Raw genomic sequence first — 24,431 nt, 5'->3', positions numbered from 1 at the left:
CGTAATGACACGATTGCAAATAAACCATACCCCCGGCCGGGATTGAACCCGCGGTCATAGAGTCTCAAAACTCCAGCCCGTCTAGTGGCTAACGCGACGGGCTGGAGTTTTGAGACTCTATGACCGCGGGTTCAATCCCGGCTGGGGGTATGGTTTGCATATAATTTCTAAGGTCAGACTTCATAGCTGACTGCCTGGTCAACTAGGCTGGTACTTCAGTGGCCTACTAGTTGTGCACCCATGCACTCATAATCACATCAGCTCTATCTACCATCACAACATGAACACCTATGCTGCTCTAATTACTACATCCCATGGATCTACTACAATCACATCCTCTAAAAATCATAGCATGATTTACTAAGAACTACATACACATGTTTTTGTTCAAGATCAAGTAAGCAGGATTTGCTTCACTACTCCTCCCACCTCTCTTGTCCTGTCCCTGCCATCTGGCCTATATTTACTGGCTCCATCTCCTTTTTCTGTTAAGTGTCACTTTGTAAATGGTCCAAGTCAGACCGAAACACTGTCATAAGCACTTTCCAATGTGTGGGTTAGTTGGGTATCTTTTTCATATTATGGAAACCTCTTGGTTCCAATTCAAATTTTCCAAATAGTCCAGACATCTAATAACAATCACCTCTCAGCTATTTAAAAAAAAAATCAAGAGCCTGACTGTACATAATCTTGGATTTCTCATGTAAAATCAAACACCATTAATGAAGATCAAGTTGATATAATCATACAAGTACATGTTGACAAGAAAAAATCCACACTAAGAATAAGCACAAAAACACCTAAGAACAAAACAAGAGTAATAGGCAACATAAAACAATTAGTAAGCAGCCATTATTCATATAATATATTACTTACGGACTGGAGCTTTAGCCCTTGAGTCTGCGATTGAGGAAGGAGGAGCAAAATGTCAGAAACATTCTCAATCTTAATATTAACAAAGAACATATTATTATTTATACAGTATATCTTAATCTACAAAACTGCATAAACAGCTATTAGCAAGATCCTTGTTCATATGGCATCTGTGTTAAAAAAATTATACATACAATATAATGCAAAGTCACAATTAGTCCTTGATTGCTTCTCAAAGACTTAATACAAAACCTACTTTATTACCTACCTGACCAAGGTTTTTTTCTGAATCGGCACTTGCGTCCATTTTTACGTATCAACTTAGAGGGTGAAGGTTGAGTGGGAGGCCTAGGAGACGGAGTAGTCGCAGTCACACTGAAGTGATGGTTCACATGTCGACCCAGAGCCGTCTGCACCAGGAAAAAATTGCTTAAATTCTCTTTCTCTGTATTACATTAGAAATATATCCACTTAATTAAAACTCTCATCACTTCCACTACATAATTTCATATCAGTTACTAAAATACCATGCTATCGCCACTAAACTGTACAAGACAAATCTTGATACACAAAAAATCCAATTTCAAATTCATAAGCCATATATTATATTCATGAAGTCTTTAACCAGTAATAATCATACAGTACAGTGCAAAGTTGTATAGTGCTTCTACAAAAAAAGTTATATTTATTTCAACTACAAATATCTTATCTCCACCACATAAGGTGTCCTGTAGCTCAATTGCTAGCACACACAGCTCACACACTGAGGTCCAGAGTTCGAATCACCTCCGGTACGGCTGGAAAACATTAGGGATGTGTTTCCATAAGACACCTGCCGTCCATGTTCACCCATCAGTATAAAATGGGTACTTGGGTGTTAGTCGACTGGTGTAGGTCGCATCCTGGGACAAAATTGACCTAATTTGCCCGAAATGCTCAGCATAACAAGCGGCTTTCTATATACGTAGTAGTGTGTCACTGATGTCAGCTAGGCCTGTATACCCTGTACATGTACTTGTAGTAAATCAAGATATTATATTATACAGTGGACCCCCGCATAACAATCAGCTCCCAACTCGACCAATTATGTAAGTGTATTTTTGTAAGTGCTTTTGTAGGTGTATTTTTGGGGGTCTGAAACAGACTAATCTAATTCACAATATCTCTTATGGGAACAAATTTGGTCTATAACGGCACCCAAACAGACTTCTGGATTGAAATAATATCGTTATGTGGGGGTCCACTGTATTATTATTACAGTGGTACCTCGAGTTTTGGCCATAATTCATTCCAGAAGGCTGTTTGAGTGCCTTACCATATGAATTTGTTCCCATAAGGAATAATATAAATTAGATTAGTCTGTTTCAGACCCCCAAAAATACACTTACAAAATCACTTACAAAAATACGCTTACATAATTGTTCAAGTTGGGAGCTGTTCGAAACTCAAGGTACCACTGTATTATTACCATGACTGTATCTATTGTCAATAACAAGTAAATAACTCATAATCACAACACATGGATTTAGAGAAGGTTTATTTTCACAATTACTTGATCATTATGACATGGTCTTAGATGCAGTGGAAGACAAGCAAAATGCAGATGAAATTTACAATGACTCTGTAGAGGCCTTTGACAAGTGTGACCATAGTGTAATAGTTCACAAAAGGAATAAACAGAAAAGCAGGCAGATGGATATTTAATTTTCTAATGAATAGAACCCAAAGGGTAATAGTGAACAGAGTGAATAGGAAGCTGCCAAAGTGAAAATCTCTGTTCCCCTAGACACAGTATTGGCCCCTGCTCTCTTCTTCATTCTCGCATCTGATATAGACAGACAATGATAGAGGTATGAGAGTGGCATCCATTGAAGACATTGTAACCTACAAACTGATATAAACAAAGTCTTCCAGTGGACCACTGACAACAATATGATGTTCAATAAGGACAAGTTTTGGTTATTCCATTATGGAAAGATTAAGGAAATAAAAACAGGATCAGAGTATAAAACAAACTCAAATTGCTCAGTAGAGCATAGACTAATATGGAAGACCATGGAGTGATCATGTCAGAAGATCACACCTTTAAGGATCACAACAGTGTCACTATCACAACCTCACAAAAAATGGTAAGCTGAATAACTAGAACCTTCAAAACAAGTGATGCCAAGCCAATGATAATACTGGAGTACTACTGTAATTTAACAGCTCTGTTCAAATCAGGCAAAACTGCAGACCTGGTGAATGTGTAGAGAACCTCACTGCCTGTACAGATTGGCAAGCACCTAAATTACTGGGAATGTTTGAAATCCCTTGACATATACTCCTTGGAAAGTAGGCAAGAGAGATACATTATAATCTACACCTAGGAAACTAAAACTGGTCCCAAATCTGAACACACAAATCATTCCCCATGAAAGTAAAAGCTTGGCAGACAGTGCAAAATACCCCCAATGAAAAGCAGGGGTGCAATGAGTACACTGGGAAAATTCATTCAGTGTTGAAGGGCTATGACTTTTCAACATCCTCCCTCTGACATATGGTGGATTACTAACATATCCCTGGCTGTCTCCAAGAAAGAAGTAGACAGGTTTCTTAAGTGAGTGCTTGATCAGCCAGGCTACGGTGCTTATGCTGGACTTAGTGTGGTTAACACCAACAGCTTGGTTAATCAGGCCATTCAATAGTAGGCTTGGTCTGGGGCCCGGCATCGAGGGCGTTGACCCTCAGAACACTCTCCAGGTAGACATCCAGGTGGGCAGACATAACTACACAGTAGTGTTTTGACTGAATTCATAACCATATAAATAGTGTTCTGAATTCAATAAATTTTTATAGTTCTTCACCACTGTCTATTTATTTTCACAAGAAATTAAATAAAATTATATGATGCCAATTCATACATTACACTAACTCACAATCTGAAGACGAAACTCTTGACATTTTAGTCGGGCCTGGACCATTAACAAATCTGCTTACAGTGTATGTACCAAATTTAATGATGCACCATTAAACTTGTGTTATAATACTGTACTGAGAGAGATAGGATCATCTATTAAAATGGAGGAAAAATATTACTGACACTTAGCTGAGTCTGGCTGACCAGGCTGTCGACTTAAGATGCCAAGTCCAAGACTGTGTGGCTAAGGTGACCTGTGGTCACCTCTTCTTGAATAGTTATGCCTATTTTGCACAATACTTTTGAATTCTCTGCAAACATATGTACAGAATATATTGCAGTTAAGCCAACATCAGTATATTTTGATAGAGCACCCAATTTATCAAAGAGTACATTGGCTTTTGTAGAGTTTATGTATAATAATATTCAATGAAAGCACTAAACCATTAAGGGCCACTCAGTGGACTTTAATTTAACTTTCAATTCCCTGACATGCCCACTTTGTCTGCCTTCCTTTCTGAAGGTTCCACTGCTAATGCAAATCTTATTTACAGCATTTTATCCACAGCCGATTTGATGCAAACACTTGTGTATCACATTACTGAGATGTTTCTTTCCACACCCTGCATTCAACCTCAACTGTGCAGCACTCTCCACCCTACAGCTTCAGGTCCCTCACAGATTTAATGGTGAATGTCTCTCATGGGTTTAATGCTGAATGTTCCTCACAAGTTTAGTACTCTTCATAAAATATATTATTCATGTAATGCCATTTTCTATTCATTTTTGCAAATACCTAAAATTTACCTGTGACTAGTTAAGAGAGGTTTCTATATTCTAGCATCCCCACCTGGGGTTTGGTCTCCCTCTTGATTGCCTTGTCAACCATGCTGTTGCATGTGTCGGCCTAATGGTCCACATATTTATCACAAGCTGATTAATCTGCCACTCAAAGAATATTGCTAGAGCAAGTCTTATTCCATATTTGACCCTATTAGTGATATTTATCCACCACTTAATGATATATGTTAAGTAATTAATCCATGTGGGCTATTCAGTGTAAAGGTGTGATGAAGGTTCAATCCTCCATCAGTTAACTAAATAATAATAATAAGTTTATTTCTTTGTAAAGGTTACAATGTGTAATTACAATTTTGATTTGCTAAGTACAAAGATAGCCACTATCATGCCCAGGCATTTCAGGCAAACTAATCCTAATACATAGTAACTAATTAAAACTAGATAAGAGAATAGTACACAGTAATTATACTTAAAACTAAACATGGAATAGTGGTTAGTTGTTTTACAATCTTATTTGGACTTAATAAATCTTATGTATACTTAGTACAAAATCTAATTTACAAGGAATGGTGCAGGTGGTAATATTTTATGGAATGGCAGAATTAAAAGCCAGGTGGTCACATGATAAAACTAGTCAGTAGATGTTTGGTTGAATTGGTTAATATTGCGAGACAAGATGATTTTTTAGCAGTCCTAAATTTATAAGCTGTCTGGAGATCCTTGACCTGTTCCAGTAGCGAGTTCCAGATCTTCGGGCCTTTTATGTGCATAGCGTTCTTGCATAGTGAGTCTTACTCAAGGGATGTTGAAAAGTGCCTTATGCCTTGTATTGTGACTGTGCATTCTGTTGTAACTGTCGAGTAGTAGTTTTAGGGGAGGGTTTACAGTGGAGTTTAAAGTTCTGTATATGTAGTAGGCACAATAATAAGAGTGTATGTCTTGTATATTTAGCAAGTTGAGTCTTTTGAAAAGTGGTGGGGTGTGACTGTGAGACATAGTAAATATACTCAAGAAGCATGTCTTGGTTACCACTAACCTGGGAGGTAAATCTTTGGCCGCATCCATCTACAATACACTTGAAGGGCTTGTGTCCACCGTGGGTGAGGACATGTCTCTCCAACCACGATACAGAGCACGAGGCCTTGTTGTACACCTTACAGCCTACCCAGAGACACCTGAAGCTCTCTGCCTCCAGCTGCCCCTCCACGTGCACTGCCTGTAACATATTATTATTATTATTATTATTATTATTATTATTATTATTACTGGAAAACTCTGTATGAGGCCACAGTGTCTGAGGAAAGGGAAATAATCAGGTCTGATCTAAGAAAATGAAGAGAAGCTCCAATTCCTCAAAGCAGGAGCACTACACCAATCTACAAGTGTAAAAAGAATGTGTATGTCATAAGACAAGGTTTTATAAAAAAGAAAAAGTAACAACCCGCCCAAACGTCTAATAAACGCAAGCTACCCAAAATTCTAAAAATATCAAAATAATGAAATAAAAAATAGTGTAGGAAACCTCTCCGCCTACTTCATGTGTTGTTATTGTTGGGTTGCAGGTTGCACTGGCCCGAGAAACTCTCAGACCACTTGAAGCCTAACTGCTGTGAGTCACTACCAGTATGCTTTTATACACAAACTATTAAATACAAGTTAATAACTGTATTTAAATAAAAATCTGAATGCTGTACTACTACTAGGAACATCAGAATACAAGAAGAGAGGGGAGGGATGAGAGGAAAAAGAAGAGAGAGAGAGGAGACAAATGAGTGGAGGAAGGGAGGGGCACCCATGTGTAAACAAAGTAGTAGTAGCAGTGGTGTTGCTGTTGTTGTTAGTGTTGTAGTTGTTAGTGATGGATGTGTTGTTATTTTAGTTGTTGGTGTTGTTAGTGCAGTAATTGTTGGAAGTGTTGTAGCTATTGTTGGTGGTGTTGCTGTTGTTAGTGTTGCAATTGTTGAAGGTGTTGTTATAGTTGTTGGAGCTGTATTGTAGTTGGAGATTCTGTTGTTAGTGTTGTAGTTGTTGTTGTTGGTGGTGGTGGTGTTAGTGATGTTGCTGGGCTACAACGGTATACCTGAACAATGTCCGGATCGGCCAAGTTGGTTACAACTCGACTCAAGAAATCGTAATGACACGATTGCAAATAAACCATACCCCCGGCCGGGATTGAACCCGCGGTCTGAACGCGACGGGCTGGAGTTTTGAGACTATGACCGCGGGTTCAATCCCGGCCGGGGGTATGGTTTGGTTACAACTCATAATATACAGGTTTAATATTATTACAATTAAACCTAAGCGCTTAACCCACAACACATGTTTAAAAGTGTAATATATTTACAAATTATTTGATAATTTACAGTTAGTTAATTTGATTCTAACACTAAAACAATATGGTTATAGTTACGGATGGTTGTCCTAATAGGTCCAAAGGCGAGAAACATTTAAGTGATAAAAAACCAAGGTGTTGCTTGTGAAAAGTTATCAGAGGCGAGAAGGCAGGTGTGTTTGTCACATCTTAGATGAGGCTGGGGCTATGAAATGAGCTGAGGTTGGATAACAGCTCTTAGCCTATAAAATTTATTTCTGTAAAAAGAAAAAAAACCGAGAGGAAAAATTCTTGAAAACATATTACTGTGCTCAGCACATTTTATATCAGGCAAGATAGGGACATTTTCTTGTATTAAACATTAGTGACCTGCCACAACCCGGTTAATGATGGACTGTCTTGAGAAGTTTCTCCAGGGTTATGTTGGTAATTTCCCTTATGTGTCAAGGGAGGACACTGAAAAGTCTTCGTCCCTTCACACTTACTGAATTTTCCCTAAGTGCACTCTCTGCACCCCTATCTTTCACTGGAGTATTTTGCACCATCTGACAAGCCTCGTACTTTCGTGGGGAATGATTTGTGTGTGCAGATCTGTTATTAATCTTCCTAAAATTTTCCAAGTGATTATTATAATTCTCTCTCTTGCCCACGTTATTCATTTTGCACACATCGTGTATACCATTACACAATCGCAGTTGTTGAAGGCTTTTGCAAAGTCTGTGTATGTTACATCTGCATTTGGTTTGTCTTCCATATATCCAAGACCATGTCGTCAGGCCCTTGTTGTGAGAGGCAGGAGCGACCTGCTTTAAATCCATAGTGCCTTAAAGAGTAGTGCTGTTGTTGTTAACCCTTCAACTGTCCAAACGTAGATGCCTGGTGTGTCCAGAATTTGTCTTAATGGGATAATTAAGGTATGTAAGTTTCTTCAATTATTTATAAATATGACGTTCCACAAATCTGGGCCTTGGGTACAGTGCATGAGCATACTATCAATGGCTTCTCCCAAGCTGAGTGGGGTTAGGTATAAGTTGGCAGTGTGTTAAGTTTTGGTATCTGACCTGATGGAAACTAGCACTATTTGTCAGCAAGGTGTTCATTAAATGTCAAAAAGGGAGTGACCAGTTCCATCAATATAATGTGCAATCATCCCATGATCTCATTTATCAAAAGTCTCTGCGAAATCCGTGTACATCACATCTGAGTTTTGGTTTTCTTCCAGTACCTTCGTAATTTTCACGGTGGTATAGCAGCTGAGACAGGCACATCTTTCCTCTCTAAATCCAAGCTGGTTTGGGTTGCCATAAAATTTGTAATTTGGCAACTTTGGTCAATAAGATTGTTATAGCTGCATTCAGTCACCGTTGCTAGCAGAGCCCTTCTGAGTAGAAACTAACTCGAGGACCTTATCAGTTCCCTCTGGTAAACGAAAAATAAAAAGCCTGTTACAGAGCTGAGAATATGAATATCAAGGACAGAGAGGAAATAGTTACATTCCCATTCAGCTCTAAACTTGCGCAAAGATTGTTCGTAGTAAAAAAAAAAAAAAAAGTTGAAAGACCAGTCATGTGACCGAGTGAAGATATCCCAGTAATGAAATTCTTGGAAAAGCGGCCAGCAGTAAATATTAACCTCAGTGGTCAATATATTGCTACAATAATGCTGAAGACGAATATTGTACACAGGGAGGGATGAAGAGAGGGAAAGAGGGGGAGAGAGAGGGGGGAAAGAGAGGGGGGAAAGAGAGAGAGGGGGAAAAGAGAGAGAGGGGGGAAAGAGAGAGAGGGGGGAAAGAGAGAGAGGGGTGAAAGAGAGCGAGCGAGAGAGAGAGAGAGAGAGAGAGAGAGAGAGAGAGAGAGAGAGAGAGAGAGAGAGAGAGAGAGAGAGAGAGAGAGAGTCCTCTAAAAAAAACAAATCTCAAAAATTTCATTCCCACATCAGATTTATTATTATAATCAAAAAGAAGCGCTAAGCCACAAGGACTATACAGCTCCCACATCAGAGAGATTAAGCGTCAACATTAGGTTTCCTGGTGAGGCCAAAGTTCTCCCAGGGTAAGGTGAGCAGTATGCTGTAAGGAAGAGCATGTGAGGGCTCTAAACCCACCACACAACATTCTTCAATTTGTGGCCTTTTAAACTAGTGCCAGAGGCCACAATCGAATATTACCAAGTATTTCTCTGTGCTTGTGGCTTTCTGGTTAGTGAACTCTGACCGGTGTCGTGCAACAGCCCGCGTGTATCCGCTTATTCAATTGATCTCTTGCAACACCGGCAGAATTTCATAAATATTACGTAGGAGCATGTATGCCAGTAGCCTTCAGCAGCAGCAGTTTCCGACCAGTGTATTGGTGGGTTTCCTCTATGAAGCAGCTACGTCACGCCAGCCAGCATCGCTGATTAGCTAGGCCGGCTCCGCCTACCAACGTTCTCTCGGTGCTCATTGGTGGAGCCGGTAGCCAAGCAGTGATGTCACCAGCGCATCATGTGACCTTGAGGGGGTTGAGGACGCGCGCCGCAGCAGACATCACCCAGACGTAAAGAAGATCGGGTGTGGGTTTACGCGCTCCTCAGCCAGCTCTTTATAACACCGTCAAGTTTCATAACACGAGGCGTAAAACATACTCTGGATTGCAACAGTGTGACGATGACATTCACAGGGGTGGCAGAGGGACGGGCGGGGGTACGAGGAGTGATACGCTCGGTCACTGCCCTTACTCTTGATTGGTGTAAGTGTGCTCCATGCTAGCTGTCAGCACCATCATATCCCCCTCCCACATCTCACGGCGCCTATCACACCTCCCCTCCCACACAACCCCTACCCCATCGCCTCACTCTACCCTGGTCCCCACCCGTCGCCCCAGTACCATCTCTTCCTATACTAGCCAAGCCCCCTCCCGCTCAGTCCCTTCCCCTCCTTCCCCCTCTCCTCTCTCACCACGCGCCACTGACGTAATCCAACGCCACTAGCAACCTTCCCTGTACGAGGATCTCGTTTCCTAAGAAGTACAGGAAATTTCAAATAAGAGTGGTAAGCAACAGGGTGGTGGTACTGGACGAGTGATACGCTGGCCAGCTGTGGAGCAGGGCAGGCCAGTGGGCGGGCACGGTAGGTCAGCGGACAGGGGACTCAGCAGGAAAGGTGGTAAGGCAAAGTAGAGAGGATGACGGGGCAGAAAAGGGTGTAAAGCATTATAGGACAGTAAAACTGAGCAAGAGAGAAGGCTGTGCAGGCCAAGGAGGCCTGGCAGAATGATTACGACCGGAGCGACACACCTAAAGTATTCTTTATTGAAAGGAATATCACTTAAATATTAATACAAACTTAAGGACATAATAGCACTGGTTTCCACCTCAGAGCTGTCTGCCACACCTGAATATTCTCCATACATAAAGGCAAATACATTGCCAGAATATATTTGCTTGCATATAAGGTCTCCAAATATACACAATTATGTATGTTTCTGCGTGTACACAAGGTCTTTCAAAAAACACAATTAGCAGTTTCTTTTTTAGATAGTCAGAGGATGGCCTTTGACTATCTAGACTTCTTCTACCCTCATAGTGATCACGGATCAGTACGTGAATCCCCTGATACTCTAATACACATAAATGACATGCCTAATAAAATTAAATCCGGTGTCAAACTTTGCGGATGATGTGCGGAATTAATAGGAAAATAACAGAACAAGTGACCCGAAGAGTATCATCAATGGCTTGGCATCTCTTGTTTTGAAGGTTCTAGTTAACCAACCCATCATCTTTCTTGCAGTTACAATAACATTTTTGTCCTAGAACTTGAAATCTGACATTATCACTCCCATGTCTTTCACATTTAACTTAAATTATACGGAGTGGTTTGAGTTTGTCGTGTTTACCTGGAGTTTACCTGGAGAGAGTTCCGGGGGTCAACGCCCCCGCGGCCCGGTCTGTGACCAGGCCTCCTAGTGGATCAGAGCCTGATCAACCAGGCTGTTGCTGCTGGCTGCACGCAAACCAACGTACGAGCCACAGCCCGGCTGATCAGGAACTGACTTTAGGTGCTTGTCCAGTGCCAGCTTGAAGACTGCCAGGGGTCTGTTGGTAATCCCCCTTATGTGTGCTGGGAGGCAGTTGAACAGTCTCGGGCCCCTGACACTTATTGTATGGTCTCTTAACGTGCTAGTGACACCCCTGCTTTTCATTGGGGGGATGGTGCATCGTCTGCCAAGTCTTTTGCTTTCGTAGTGAGTGATTTTCGTGTGCAAGTTCGGTACTAGTCCCTCTAGGATTTTCCAGGTGTATATAATCATGTATCTCTCCCTCCTGCGTTCCAGGGAATACAGGTTTAGGAACCTCAAGCGCTCCCAATAATTGAGGTGTTTTATCTCCGTTATGCGCGCCGTGAAAGTTCTCTGTACATTTTCTAGGTCGGCAATTTCACCTGCCTTGAAAGGTGCTGTTAGTGTGCAGCAATATTCCAGCCTAGATAAAACAAGTGACCTGAAGAGTGTCATCATGGGCTTGGCCTCCCTAGTTTTGAAGGTTCTCATTATCCATCCTGTCATTTTTCTAGCAGATGCGATTGATACAATGTTATGGTCCTTGAAGGTGAGATCCTCCGACATGATCACTCCCAGGTCTTTGACGTTGGTGTTTCGCTCTATTTTGTGGCCAGAATTTGTTTTGTACTCCAATCTTGTTTTTATTTCCTCCATTTTCTGTGACGTAGTAAGTGAATTTTGTTCTCAATGAACATCATATTGTCAGAAGCTCAATGGAAGACTTAATTTATATCAGCTTGGAGGCTCACTGTGCCTTTTATGGATGCTACTTTCATACAAATTTTAGTATTGTCTGCGAAGGATGATACAATGCAATGATTAATATCCCTGTTAACATCAGACATGATAATTAGGAAGAGAAGTGGGGCGAATATCCTGCCTTGCGAGACAGACCTGTTCACTATAGCAGGCCTTGATTTCACTGTTTACTATTACTCTTTGGATTCTATTTGTTAGGATGCTAAATATCCACCTTCCCAGTTATCCCGACTCAGAGCTAAAACAGGTCATAGGTAAATCACAGGTACACTTCTTCCTATATCTTTCATTCCAGTACGCAGACTGGGGACTAGGTCCTTGAGCATAATTCCTATACATCTGATATACCTTACTGATGGTACCTGTGAACACCTGAGATACGCTTCCTGGGGTCAAGGCCCCCCCGCGACCCGGTCACAGACCAGGCCTCCCAGTGGATCAACCAGGCTATTACTGCTGGCACGCAATCCAGCATGTGAACCACAGCCCGGCTGGTCAGGCACTAAGGAACTTGTCCTTTGATGGGATTCGAAAATTTGTCTACTCCCGTAGCCCAGCCCTGACCCAGGCTTGTCTGGAGCCTGCCTGGTCAACCAGGCTGTTTTTGCTGCCTGTTTGACCAGGTTAACATTTTCTCGCTCTTTGTTTCATTTGTTTGTGTTCTCGAAACTGATGGTCATGTGATATTGTTCTTCGTAAATCTCTTATATGTTTCTTTCCGCACGCGCAGGTAGGTAGGTAGGTGTGTAAGGTGTGTGTGTGTGTGTGTGTGTGTGTACTCACCTAGTTGTACTCACCTAGTTGAGGTTGCGGGGGTCGAGTCCGAGCTCCTGGCCCCGCCTCTTCACTGATCGCTACTAGGTCACTCTCCCTGAGCCGTGAGCTTTATCATACCTCTGCTTAAAGCTATGTATGGATCCTGCCTCCACTACATCGCTTCCCAAACTATTCCACTTACTGACTACTCTGTGGCTGAAGAAATACTTCCTAACATTCCTGTGATTCATCTGTGTCTTCAGCTTCCAACTGTGTCCCCTTGTTACTGTGTCCAATCTCTGGAACATCCTGTCTTTGTCCACCTTGTCAATTCCTCTCAGTATTTTGTATGTCGTTATCATGTCCCCCCTATCTCTCCTGTCCTCCAGTGTCGTCAGGTTGATTTCCCTTAACCTCTCCTCGTAGGACATACCTCTTAGCTCTGGGACTAGTCTTGTTGCAAACCTTTGCACTTTCTCTAGTTTCTTCACGTGCTTGGCTAGGTGTGGGTTCCAAACTGGTGCCGCATACTCCAATATGGGCCTAACGTACACGGTGTACAGGGTGTGTGTGTGTGTGTGTGTGTGTGTGTGTGTGTGTGTGTGTGTGTGTGTGTGTGTGTGTGTGTGTGTGTGTGTGTGTGTGTGTGTGTAGGTGTGTGTAGGTGTGTGTGTGTGTAGGTGTGTGTGTGTATGTGTGTGTGTGTAGGTGTGTGTGTGTGTAGGTGTGTGTTGGTGTGTGTGTGTGTGTGTAGGTGTGTGTGTGTGTAGGTGTGTGTGTGTGTGTGTGTGTGTAGGTGTGTGTGTGTGTGTGTAGGTGTGTGTGTGTGTGTAGGTGTGTGTACTCACCTCACCTAGTTGTACTCACCTAATTGAGGTTGCGGGGGTCGAGTGTGTGTGTGTGTGTGTGTGTGTGTGTAGGTGTGTGTGTGTAGGTGTGTGTGTGTGTAGGTGTGTGTGTGTGTAGGTGTGTGTGTGTGTAGGTGTGTTTGTGTGTAGGTGTGTTTGTGTGTAGGTGTGTGTGTGTGTGTAGGTGTGTGTGTGTGTAGGTGTGTGTGTGTAGGTGTGTGTGTGTAGGTGTGTGTGTAGGTGTGTGTGTAGGTGTGTGTATAGGTGTGTGTGTGTGTGTGTGTGTGTGTGTGTAGGTGTGTGTGTGTGTGTGTGTAGGTGTGTGTGTGTGTGTAGGTGTGTGTAGGTGTGTGTGTGTGTGTGTGTACTCACCTAATTGTACTCACCTAATTGTGGTTGCAGGGGTCGAGACTCGGCTCCTGTGTGTGTGTGTGTGTGTGTGTGTGTGTTTGTGTGTGTGTGTGTGTGTAGGTGTGTGTGTGTGTAGGTGTGTGTGTGTGTAGGTGTGTGTGTGTGTGTAGGTGTGTGTGTGTGTGTGTGTAGGTGTGTGTGTGTAGGTGTGTGTGTGTAGGTGTGTGTGTGTGTGTGTGTGTGTGTGTGTGTGTGTGTGTGTGTGTGTGTGTGTGTGTGTGTGTGTGTGTGTGTGTGTGTAGGTGTGTAGGTGTGTGTGTAGGTGTGTGTGTAGGTGTGTGTGTAGGTGTGTGTGTAGGTGTGTGTGTAGGTGTGTGTAGGTGTGTGTGTAGGTGTGTGTAGGTATGCGTGTGTGTAGGTGTGTGTAGGTATGCGTGTGTAGGTATGTGTGTGTGTAGGTGTGTGTGTGTGTCGGTGTGTGTGTGTGTGTGTGTGTGTGTGTGTGTGTGTGTGTGTGTGTGTGTGTGTGTGTGTGTGTGTGTGTGTGTGTGTGTGTGTGTGTAGGTGTGTGTGTGTAGGCGTGTGTTTGTAGGTGTGTGTGTAGGTGTGTGTGTGTGTAGGTGTGTGTGTGTGTGTAGGTGTGTGTGTGTGTAGGTGTGTGTGTGTGTAGGTGTGTGTGTGTGTAGGTGTGTGTGTGTGTAGGTGTACTCACCTAGTTGAGGTTGCGGGGGTCGAGTCCGAGCTCCTGGCCCCGAGGTGTGTGTGTGTAGGTGTGTGTGTAGGTGTGTGTGTAGGTGTGTGTGTAGGTGTGTGTGTGTGTGTGTGTGTGTGTGTGTGTGTGTGTGTGTGTGTGTGTGAAAGAGCTCTGTATTTGTGTCTGTACTCATCAATTTGTTTGTTGTTTTAAAGTGTCAATTCCCGACTCAAGGTTTTTAGTCTCTTCAGCCCATCAGTACTGATTTCTCGCCTCTTGGATCTTATACACATTCTTGAAACTTATGTACTGAAGAGAGGTTTTAACTCCATATTGATCCTAGGCGTCTTCTTCCCGCAGCTACTCCTCCTACTCCTCCACACCTTTCACCCAATCTCATCTCTCGCTCCCTCACCTCTCTCACCCCGCCTCTCCCACATCTCTCACTCACCCTTCTTTCTTTCACCCACACCTCTCTCTCTCTCACCCACACTTCTCACACTGTCTCCTCTCTGCACATCGATCCATCTTCCTGTTATTCTCCCCTTCCTCTGCTTCTCTCCTGTTTTTGTTCCTTCAACTACAATCTTGACGCACTCCCTACCCCCATTCTCTCTCTCTCTCTCTCTCTCTCTCTCTCTCTCTCTCTCTCTCTCTCTCTCTCTCTCTCTCTCTCTCTCACACACACACACACACACACACACACACACACACACACACACACACACACACACACACACACACACACACACTGCACACACAGCAGCAACAGTAGCAGTAATGAAGTGTGAGAAAGACTGTTAGGTAGAGTGCATATTCCTAGACTGTAAGAGAGCCTTGTACACAGTACCACAGAGGAGGGTGATTTAGAGGCTGGACGAGGAAGCAAGACTAACGGAGGAAGGTGTGCAAGTGATACACACACCGTGAATACTAAGCAGAGGGTGGTGGCAACAAAGGAGGTCTCAGACTGCAGATCGTCCTACAACTTGGTGTGGTGTTTTGTCCGTCAGGAAACACCATAGTACCTCCTGACAAGAGTTTCAATCACATGATCCGTTGGCCTACCCTACAAGGTATGACTACCTAATACTGTGATGTAATGGTTTAGAGACCCTACAAGTTGAAGAATGAGATACATGTGCAATATGTGGGAATCTTTATTGAGGAAACGTTTCGCCGCCAACCAGTGGCTTTTTCAGTCCAAAAAGCCACTGGCTGGCGGCGAAACGTTTCCTTAATAAATATTCCCAAATGTTGCACAAGTGTCTCATTCTTCACCTAACACTGTATCACAAGATGATGATACAACCACGGGTATCCTAAACATAACTTTTCCAACTTAACGTACATGTGGATGCCACCATAAAAGTGGCAGTAAAGCCATCACAAAATAAAATCTTTGAAAGACTTTTAAGGAACAAGAGTGCTAACCACATGGATTTACAGCAGTCGCACAACCCAAGGCAACATGGGTTTAGTGCAGGTCACTCCTGCCTCTCGCCAAGTACTGGACTATTACGACATGGTCTTGGAGCACCACAAGGCATACAAGATGCAGATGAAGTGTACACAGACTTTAAAAAAGCCTTCGGCAAGTGTAATCGTGGTGTAATGGCACACAAAATGTTTACAAAAGGAATAACTGGAAAAGAAGGAGGATGGGTATCTAACTTTTTAATAAATATAATCGCCAATAAGTAGTGACGAATGGCCAAGGAACTAGAAACCAAGGTTAAGAAGGAGAGGAGCCGAGAGTTAGAGCTCGATCTCAGGAGACTCAGCTAAATACAGTTGGTACATATACAAACAACGTAGCTCTGGACGCCCGATCCTCCCTCTCCAGAGAATGATCTCACAGTGGAGTCTTGAGGAAAGAGAGGGGAAGGGGGGGCAAACACTCTTGTCCTGTTAAACTTTATAACTTGTTGCTCATCTGTAGGGCGTGGGTAGTGAGGCTCTCTCCCTGCCAGACTTAATCTCTTGTTTACCTGATGAAGGTCCAGGGGATCACCGTACCCTTGGCACAGTCTCAGACCAGGCCTCCACATTCATAGGCACCATAACCCAACTGATCTGGAACTGTGCAGAGCACCATGCTTCTGCCTCCCGCAACTACTACATCACTACATGGTAATAGGTGCAATATACATTGAAAAAAAAAATAACTTCAATAGGTTTTACCTTTGATATTTACTTCTGATGTGATTAGAGAATTTTTCTACTCCAGCAGCAAGAAACATGGGAAAGATGGATGTTAAACATTCTAAAAAAAAAAAAAAACTGAAACCAAAACAAAAGTATTACCTGGAGGGTATTCTACCTGGAGGGTATTCCGGGGATCAACGCCCTCGCGGCCCGGTCCACGACCAGGCCTCCCTAGTCAACAAAGTAAAGTCCAAGGCCGCTGCAGTGAAAAGTTTTATTCCGCAAATAATATCCCCAATTCTCTCTCTCATTTTCGCATCTGACAAACACAAATCATCTTAACACTACCAATTTCCACAAACGCTACTGAAATGTGTGAGCGGCATCCATCATGAACACAGCTGATCCCCAAGCCGACGTAAACCAAATCTTCAACTGGGCCTCAGAAATTAATACGATATCGAACGAAGATCAATTTCGGCTACTTCGTTATAAGTAAACTGAAAAGGTAAAAGCAAAGTATAAAACAATCACACCACTCGACAGAGCATTAGACTAATGTACGACACCTGGGCAATAATCGAGTCAGATAATATTATATAGTCAAAGGCCACAATATTACTATAACAACTGCAAGGAAACTGATAGAGCGGATAATATAAGAACTTTCAAATCAGTCCTGGAACCAAGCCTTCCAAAAAAAATTCCAGTTAAATATTACGTTTCGTTCCCGCGTACGTTCCATGGAGTACAGTACGAAAGACTAAGTGTTCCCAATAATTTATGTGCTTCACTGAATTTGTATAGACAATGAAAGTTTTTTGTTCTTCACAGATCTGCAGTTTCTCCCGTCTTAAAATGCGTTGTACAGCAATATTACAATCTAGAGAATATAAATGCCTAGTGGGGGCGATGACCTCCGGAATGTATACAACGTTCTATGTTTCTTACATTCTATTGAGTGGCTTATGTTTTGTACTGTACCATGGTCAGTGTGGCCTGGCTCTTCCGGGGCATGGTGCCAAGGTTTGTGTGTAACCTGGCTTCTCCCCACCCCACCTCTCGGCCATAGTGCCAAGGTCTGCATGGCTGGGCTCTCCCTCCCATCCCCTACCCGGCCAGGGTGCCAAGGTCGCTCTCTACGGCGGCTCTCTTCGTCCCTTGACTGTCCCTCCCCGCACAGCCGTCCACACTCACATTGTGCCTGCTGCTTGCAGGAATCGTCAAACTTTGTGCCTCGTAACCTCTGGCCAGTTCCCAGGGTTCTTCTGCCCTTTTTACTGTAAAAAGGGTAGAAGAACCATTTCATTAATAACCTACACTTTGGAAAGAAAACTTAAGACGACGTTTCGGTCTGTCCCGAGCCATTATCAAATGAATATTCTATTACTACTACTATGCCTCCTCCTCTTTTTCTCAAGTTTCATATTCATTTTCCTCCTCTTTGACAAAATAACCTTTAAGTATTGGCCTCTTGCTCAGTTAAGATAAAAAAATCCACAACCTTTAACCACATTAGAACGCTCATGCGCTCTGCTTGACGCCTACATTCGTCAATCTTCACAGTCATAGCAAAAAAATTATCAAACTTTCTACCTGGAGTATACCTGGAGAGGGTTTCGGGGATCAACGCCCCCGCGGCCGGGTCTGTGACCAGGCCTCGTTATATTTGATAGTTTAGACACAGATTTCATTCCACAACTCGCAAACACTTTTAAATTAACATTATATGCAGAGCAGTGTGTGCATACCTTCCAACCACTGAATTCTTCCAGCAGAACAAAGTGTCTCTAGCATATCTGGCATAGCGGTGACATATGCGTAGTGTTATTTAAATCACAGGTGAAAAAAAAACACTTCACAAATGTGCCAGTAAATAAAATAGACATGGTACTGACGTCACCTAGGTAACTGTGGCATAATTCCAAAACACACTGATAGCAGTGATGTGACGGAGGTCAGGTTGTGGTTACCTGGAGGTTATTCCGGGGATCAACGCCCCCGCGGCCCGGTCCACGACCAGGCCTCCCGATGGATCAGGGCCTGATCAACTAGGCTGTTACTGCTGGCCGCACGCAGTCCGACGTACGAGCCACAGCCCGGCTGATCCGGCACTGACTTTAGGTATCTGTCCAGCTCTCTCTTGAAGGCAGCCAGGGGTTTATTGGCAATTCCCCTAATGCTTGATGGGAGGCTGTTGAACAGTTTTGGGCCCCGGACACTTATGGTGTTTTCTCTTAGTGTACCAATGGCGCCCCTACTTTTTATTGGGGGCATTTTGCATCGCCTGCCCAGTCTTTTACTTTCGTAGGGAGTGATTTCTGTGTGCAGATTTGGGACCATTCCTTCCAAGATTTTCCAAGTGTAGATTATGATATATCTACGTGGAACGAATATACTAAAACTTAGCCAGAGGAGTATGAAGGTTCCAATACTTCTCAACATCCTAATATGCTACCAACTACAAGTGCTGGATCAGTCGGGTTTTGTTGATTATCTGCGTCTGCTGGCTGCTAGCACAAACAGCCTGGTTGACCAGGCTCTGGAAAGGAAAGTCTGGACTCCGGTTGGGCTACGAAGGTAGAACCGCTCTCGAAATCAGTCACATGTCACAAGTTACCAAAAATGTAAAAAAAAAAAAGTCTGTACGCAGAAAATATTCAGACCCTGACGTTGCGTAATGCAAAGGAAAACAAACATTGTAAGATAACCTAAGTTACAGATGAAGTCTGGTATGTGCACGTTTCACAGAGCGAAACGTTGTCCCAGTAAAGGTTGTTGTGGAGCGTGTTTTCTTCACATTCGTCAAGATAATTAAGAGAGCGGTGGGAAGTGATAAATATCCCTGGTGCATCTTCTAGGTCAGCCACTTGAGCTGCTTTAAAGGTGCTCTTGCTATTCCAGGATACACCACCGTCCTAGCACACAGAATAGTATGTAAAGTAAAAGGACACAAGTGCAACTAATGTGACATTTATTGTGGCAACGTTTCGCTCTCCAGGAGCTTTATCAAGCCATTACGTTGCCACAATAAGTGTCACATTAGTTGCACTTGTGTCCTTTTACTTTACATATTGTCGGTAATTCTACCAACTTTATTACAGAGAATAGTAGTTGGTGGGATAGTAATGTTCTTGGGCTGTTCTCTCTCATCATACATAACATCCATTCAAACCAAGTAACAGAAACTACCCTTCTTAATGTCCCAGGCGCTGAATAACCCCGTACTGATTTATCGTTTCCCCATGAATAAATAAATGAATATAAATAAATATATGATAAACACAATGCAGCAGATTACAAGTGTGTAATAAGCAAGAAATGCAAAAATAATCGCAAAATGGGCGAAAAGTACTCAAATTATGTTTTGCAAATTGGAGTTGATGCAGCTAGAGCCAATAGCTTGGTTGAACAAGTCATCCACTGGGAGGGGGGTATTAACACACTCCAGGAAGATACAAACTTTTAAACATCTTACCAAAAGATATCAGAAACACTACCAGAATAAATACAGAAGTTTTCAAGAGGAAACTGGACAAGCACCTCTTCCAAAAATCCAGAGTAAGGGCGACCTCTAGTATCGGGCTTCTGATTTAACGAGATGGAACATACACTGATGATGACAAAGAAATGAGTGAAAAACTCAAATTCTGATACGACTCAGTGTTCAGTGCACCATTAATTAACCCCGAGGTCTAAATGAGTTCATCAATAAGATGAAGAATGTTGAGACACTTATGCAGCATATGGGAATCTTTATTCAGGAAACGTTTCGCCACACAGTGGCTTCATCAGTCCAATACAAAGAGGAAGGCGTAAGGAAAGGAGGAGTATGAGGTAATCAGTCCCTCAGCCTGGAGTCGATGGAGTTGATGGACTGAACACATCGACTCCAGGCTGAGGGACTGATTACCTCATACTCCTCCTTTCCTTACGCCTTCCTCTTTGTATTGGACTGATGAAGCCACTGTGTGGCGAAACGTTTCCTGAATAAAGATTCCCATATGCTGCATAAGTGTCTCAATCTTCAACTTGTCGGTTTTTCAAACCATTCATCACAAGATGAAGAATACTGCAGACATCTCCACAATCTCTGATATAGACCTAACCCTTGTCGACTTCGAAGAAGCCACTAATTGCATGCCCGTGCATTCCACCCCAGGCCCTGACTAGTAGAATTCCATACTCATCAAGAATCGCAAGAAGCCGTTATCACGAGCCTTAAATATTATATGTAGAAGAAGATTAGATAATGGAGTCCTTCCGAAGTCATTAAAAACCACTTACATTGCCCTATTCCACGAAAGTGGTTGTGAAGGAATGGCAAAAACAAAAAAAAATAAAGACCAATAGCCATAACATCCCATATTATCAAGATTTTTCAAAGCGCCTTAAGAAGCAAGATTCCCAATCATATGGTATTCCAGCAGATGCACAACCTAGGTCAGCACGGGTTCAAAACGGGTTGCTCCTGCCTCTCGCAACTACTGGACCATTACGACATGGTCATGGACACACTGGAAAACAAGCTAAATGCAGGTGTAATGTATACCAACTTTGCAAATGCCTCTGACTGGAAAGGTGGGCAGATGGATACTGAACTTCCTAATAAAACACAAAAAGTAAGTCAACAGAGAAATCAGAGGCTGCTACAGTGAAGAGCTCTGTTTCCAAGGCTTCGCCTCACTTCTTTATCTCCCTTGTGGACAATACTAGAATCTGTGTAACTGGGGCATCCACAGCAAGTCTCTAAGCTTATATAAATGAAGTCTTCCACTGGGCTAATGATAACAATATGATATACAGTGAGGACAAATTTCAGTTACTACGTCACGGAAAGACTGAGGAAATGAAAACAAGATCGGAGTACAAATCGCTCAATAGAGCAAGTCTAATGTGAAAGACCTGAGAGTCAGATCTCACGTTCAAAGAGCACAACAATGCTGTTAGTGTAACTGCAAAGAAAATAATAGGTTGGATAAATAAAACATCCAAAACAAAAGATGTAAAGCTAATGATGACACTCTTCAGGTCACTCGTTCTCTCCAGGTTAGAATATTGCTGTATACTAAAGGTTCCCTTCAAGGCAGGAGAAACTGCAAATATGGAAACTGTACACAGAACCTTCACAGCTCATATAAACTTAATCAAGCACCTAAATTACTGGGGGCTTCTGAAATCCCTCAAATTGTACTCCTTTGAACGTAGGCGAGACACATGATAGTCCACACATTTAAGATTCTGGTGGGACTGGTCCCAAATCTGCACACCGAAATAACTACATCTGGACACAAGAAACCTGGCAGAAGATACCGGATATCTCCGGTGAAAAATAGTGAGCGATGAGTGCACCGAGAGAATTCAGTAAGTGTAAAGGGACCATGACACTTCAACACCCTCCCTCCATGCATAAGAGAGATTACCAAGAGACCTCTGGTTGTCTTTAAGAAGGGACAACAAATTCCTCAAATCAACTCTTGGTCAGAAGATTGACTGGCGGCAAGTACCAACAGCCAGAGTGATCAGGCCAGCAAACAGGGGGCCTGGTCTGGGACCGGACTGCGAGGGTGTTGGCCTCCGGAAGCGACTACAGGTAACCCACAAGTAAGTGCAAAATCAACCAAGCTGTGCTAGATACAAGACTGGCCAGGGAAGGGCTCCGGGAGTAGGAAAACTCTAAACCCATCAAAGGTATAAGAGAGGCAACAAAGGCCGGAGTGTGGGAGGTAGAAGAGTTCTTAAAACCGTTCACAGATATGTCACCTGCAGAGGTATATCTAAATAGCAGGGTGTGAGTGCTACACACTGGTGTATCCTCACCTCCTCCCTACTAACAATATCCTCCACTGCCTCGTTCTTGCCTCTTCTATTTACATCACTGTTCCCAAGTAAAAATAATAGAGAAAAAAGCTTTAATGTTTGTTTACAGTAGTGAAGTGTCCCGTCTCTTACTCACTTTCCTGCGTGCCTGCCTCACTCACGCTCTCAGTGAGGGCGTGTGGTAGGGGTGAGGTTAGGGAGGGATACTGGGGTGTAGAAAAGAGTGGTGTGAGAAGGGATGGGAATAGTGGGGGGAGGGGTAAAAAGAGGTAGTGGAGGAGGGCAAGGGATTGGGGTTGTCCTGCAGTGTCTACGTGAGTGTCTCCCCTACATCAGCCACCCATCAACCCACCTGCCCGCCCGCCGACCCACCCACCCACCCGCCCGTATCTACTGACTTCAGTCAGGGCGTGGCCACCGCACTAACCACATTCTCTCTCACACACTCTTTCTTTCTGATGTAAAAGGGTCGCAAAAATTATCAGGATAGGTATTTAAACCCAGAGAGGCAGCGAGGGAGTGAGTACCTTGCTCAGGGTCACTAATCTGCCTGACCCACTACACTACATATTACATCATACTTTCAAATCATTCGCACAACATCTCCTACATACCTGTGACTGGTTTCCAGGATTCCTGTCCTTACAGCCCGCCCTGAGGGCTGGTGTTGACACCTCTAACCTCAAAATCTTGATTATTTACCTCACATTTCCCATCTATTGGTATCTGCGAGTGTTGAGGTCTATCTACTAGCATATACACCTCTGTGTATATATACAGATACACTTGTGTATATATATAAATATACAACTCTATGTATAACTACCCTACCTTGGGGAAGGATGACTGTAGACTGTATCACATTTCACACAAATAAATACGAACGTAGGATATGAATATGTAAATAAATTTAAATGGCTTTCTTTCGTATGATGAAAATATTCTTTAAAAAAGTATTTGCAGTTCTATAAATAGTTGGCGAGCTTGAATAATAATAATAACAGTAGTAGTAATAATAATAATAATAATAATTCCACATGCCGGATAATTTTTACAAATGTTTCAGCTACTCCCACAAGAAGCAACGTTCACAATTGACAGATCTGACATTTAATAATGTTACAATATATATTTTTTTTCTGTCATCAAATATTTGAGCTATTAATGTGTCAGAGTTATCTTGTCTTATTAATTTTGAAATTAAGATGCATTTGGGCGTCTTATCATGAGTGACAATGAATTATAATGTAACACTTAAATTATTTTACATCTCATTATTTGCAATATGTAACATTCACAGTGTATAAAGTAACAGGGTAGAATATGAGGTAGACAGAGTAGACGGGGCGGAGGTGAGGCAAAGTAGTTAGGAGAGGTGAGGTAATAAGGTGTGAACCCCCTGGGAGGAGGTGAGGTAAGGCAGTGAGGTGAGATAGTGAGGAGAGGTGAGGTAATAAGGTGTGAACCCCCTGGGAGGAGGTGAGGTAAGGCAGTGAGGTGAGGTGAGATAGTGAGGAGAGGTAATGTAAGGTGGTGAGGAAAGGCAGTGAGGCGAAGTCGAGTGATGAGGTAGGGTCTACCTGGAGGCTATTCGGGGGGGGGGGGAGGGTGTCAACGCTTCCTCGGCCATGTTCATGACCAGGCCTCCCGGTGCATCAGGGCCTGGTCAACCAGGCTGTTACTGCTGACCACACGCAATACAACGTATGAACCAGCCCGGCTGGTGATGCATTGACTTTAGGCATCTGTCCAGTTTCCTCTTGAAGACAGACAGGGAAATGAACTGAGGAAGGAAGGAGAGGTAAAAAGATGAGGCCAGGTAAGGTAAGGAGGAAGGTCGAGAGGTAAATTAAGGATGATATGAGCTAAGAAGGACAATGCTGAAATAGAGGAGCAGGTGACATCACAGGACAAATGGGTCACTGCCCCGGTCTCAGACCCACAGGAGTGCTGGAAGCTCCACCCCCTGGAGGTTACCTGGAGATTATTCTGGGGATCAACGCCCCCGCGGCCCGGTCCATGACCAGGCCTCCCGGTGGATCAGGGCCTGATCAACTAGGCTGTTACTGCTGGCCGCACGCAGTCCAACGTACGAGCCACAGCCCGGC

The 24,431-nt window shown here is 43.2% G+C and overlaps 1 protein-coding gene across 4 annotated transcripts in view; it reads right to left on the bottom strand.

Annotated features, from left to right (window-relative positions):
• Window positions 1–24,431, bottom strand: part of jing (AE binding protein 2 jing) — a 263,347-nt gene that overhangs the window by 69,609 nt on the left and 169,307 nt on the right. For 3 of the 4 annotated variants that reach the window (XM_070100720.1, XM_070100722.1, XM_070100723.1), the window contains 3 exons: window positions 5,610–5,789; window positions 1,142–1,283; window positions 877–900 (listed from right to left, as the gene is read on the bottom strand). In XM_070100720.1, coding sequence (XP_069956821.1) covers window positions 877–900; window positions 1,142–1,283; window positions 5,610–5,789 — 346 coding nt within the window. The remainder of the gene's footprint in view (window positions 1–876; window positions 901–1,141; window positions 1,284–5,609; window positions 5,790–24,431) is intronic. The other variant, XM_070100721.1, reaches the window with a different exon arrangement.

This window comes from Cherax quadricarinatus, chromosome 74 (assembly GCF_038502225.1).
Source record: "Cherax quadricarinatus isolate ZL_2023a chromosome 74, ASM3850222v1, whole genome shotgun sequence".
Classification (NCBI taxonomy): Eukaryota; Metazoa; Arthropoda; class Malacostraca; order Decapoda; family Parastacidae; genus Cherax; species Cherax quadricarinatus.
The sequence above is the reverse complement of the archived record's forward strand: the minus strand, read 5'-3'. Positions and strand labels throughout refer to the sequence as shown.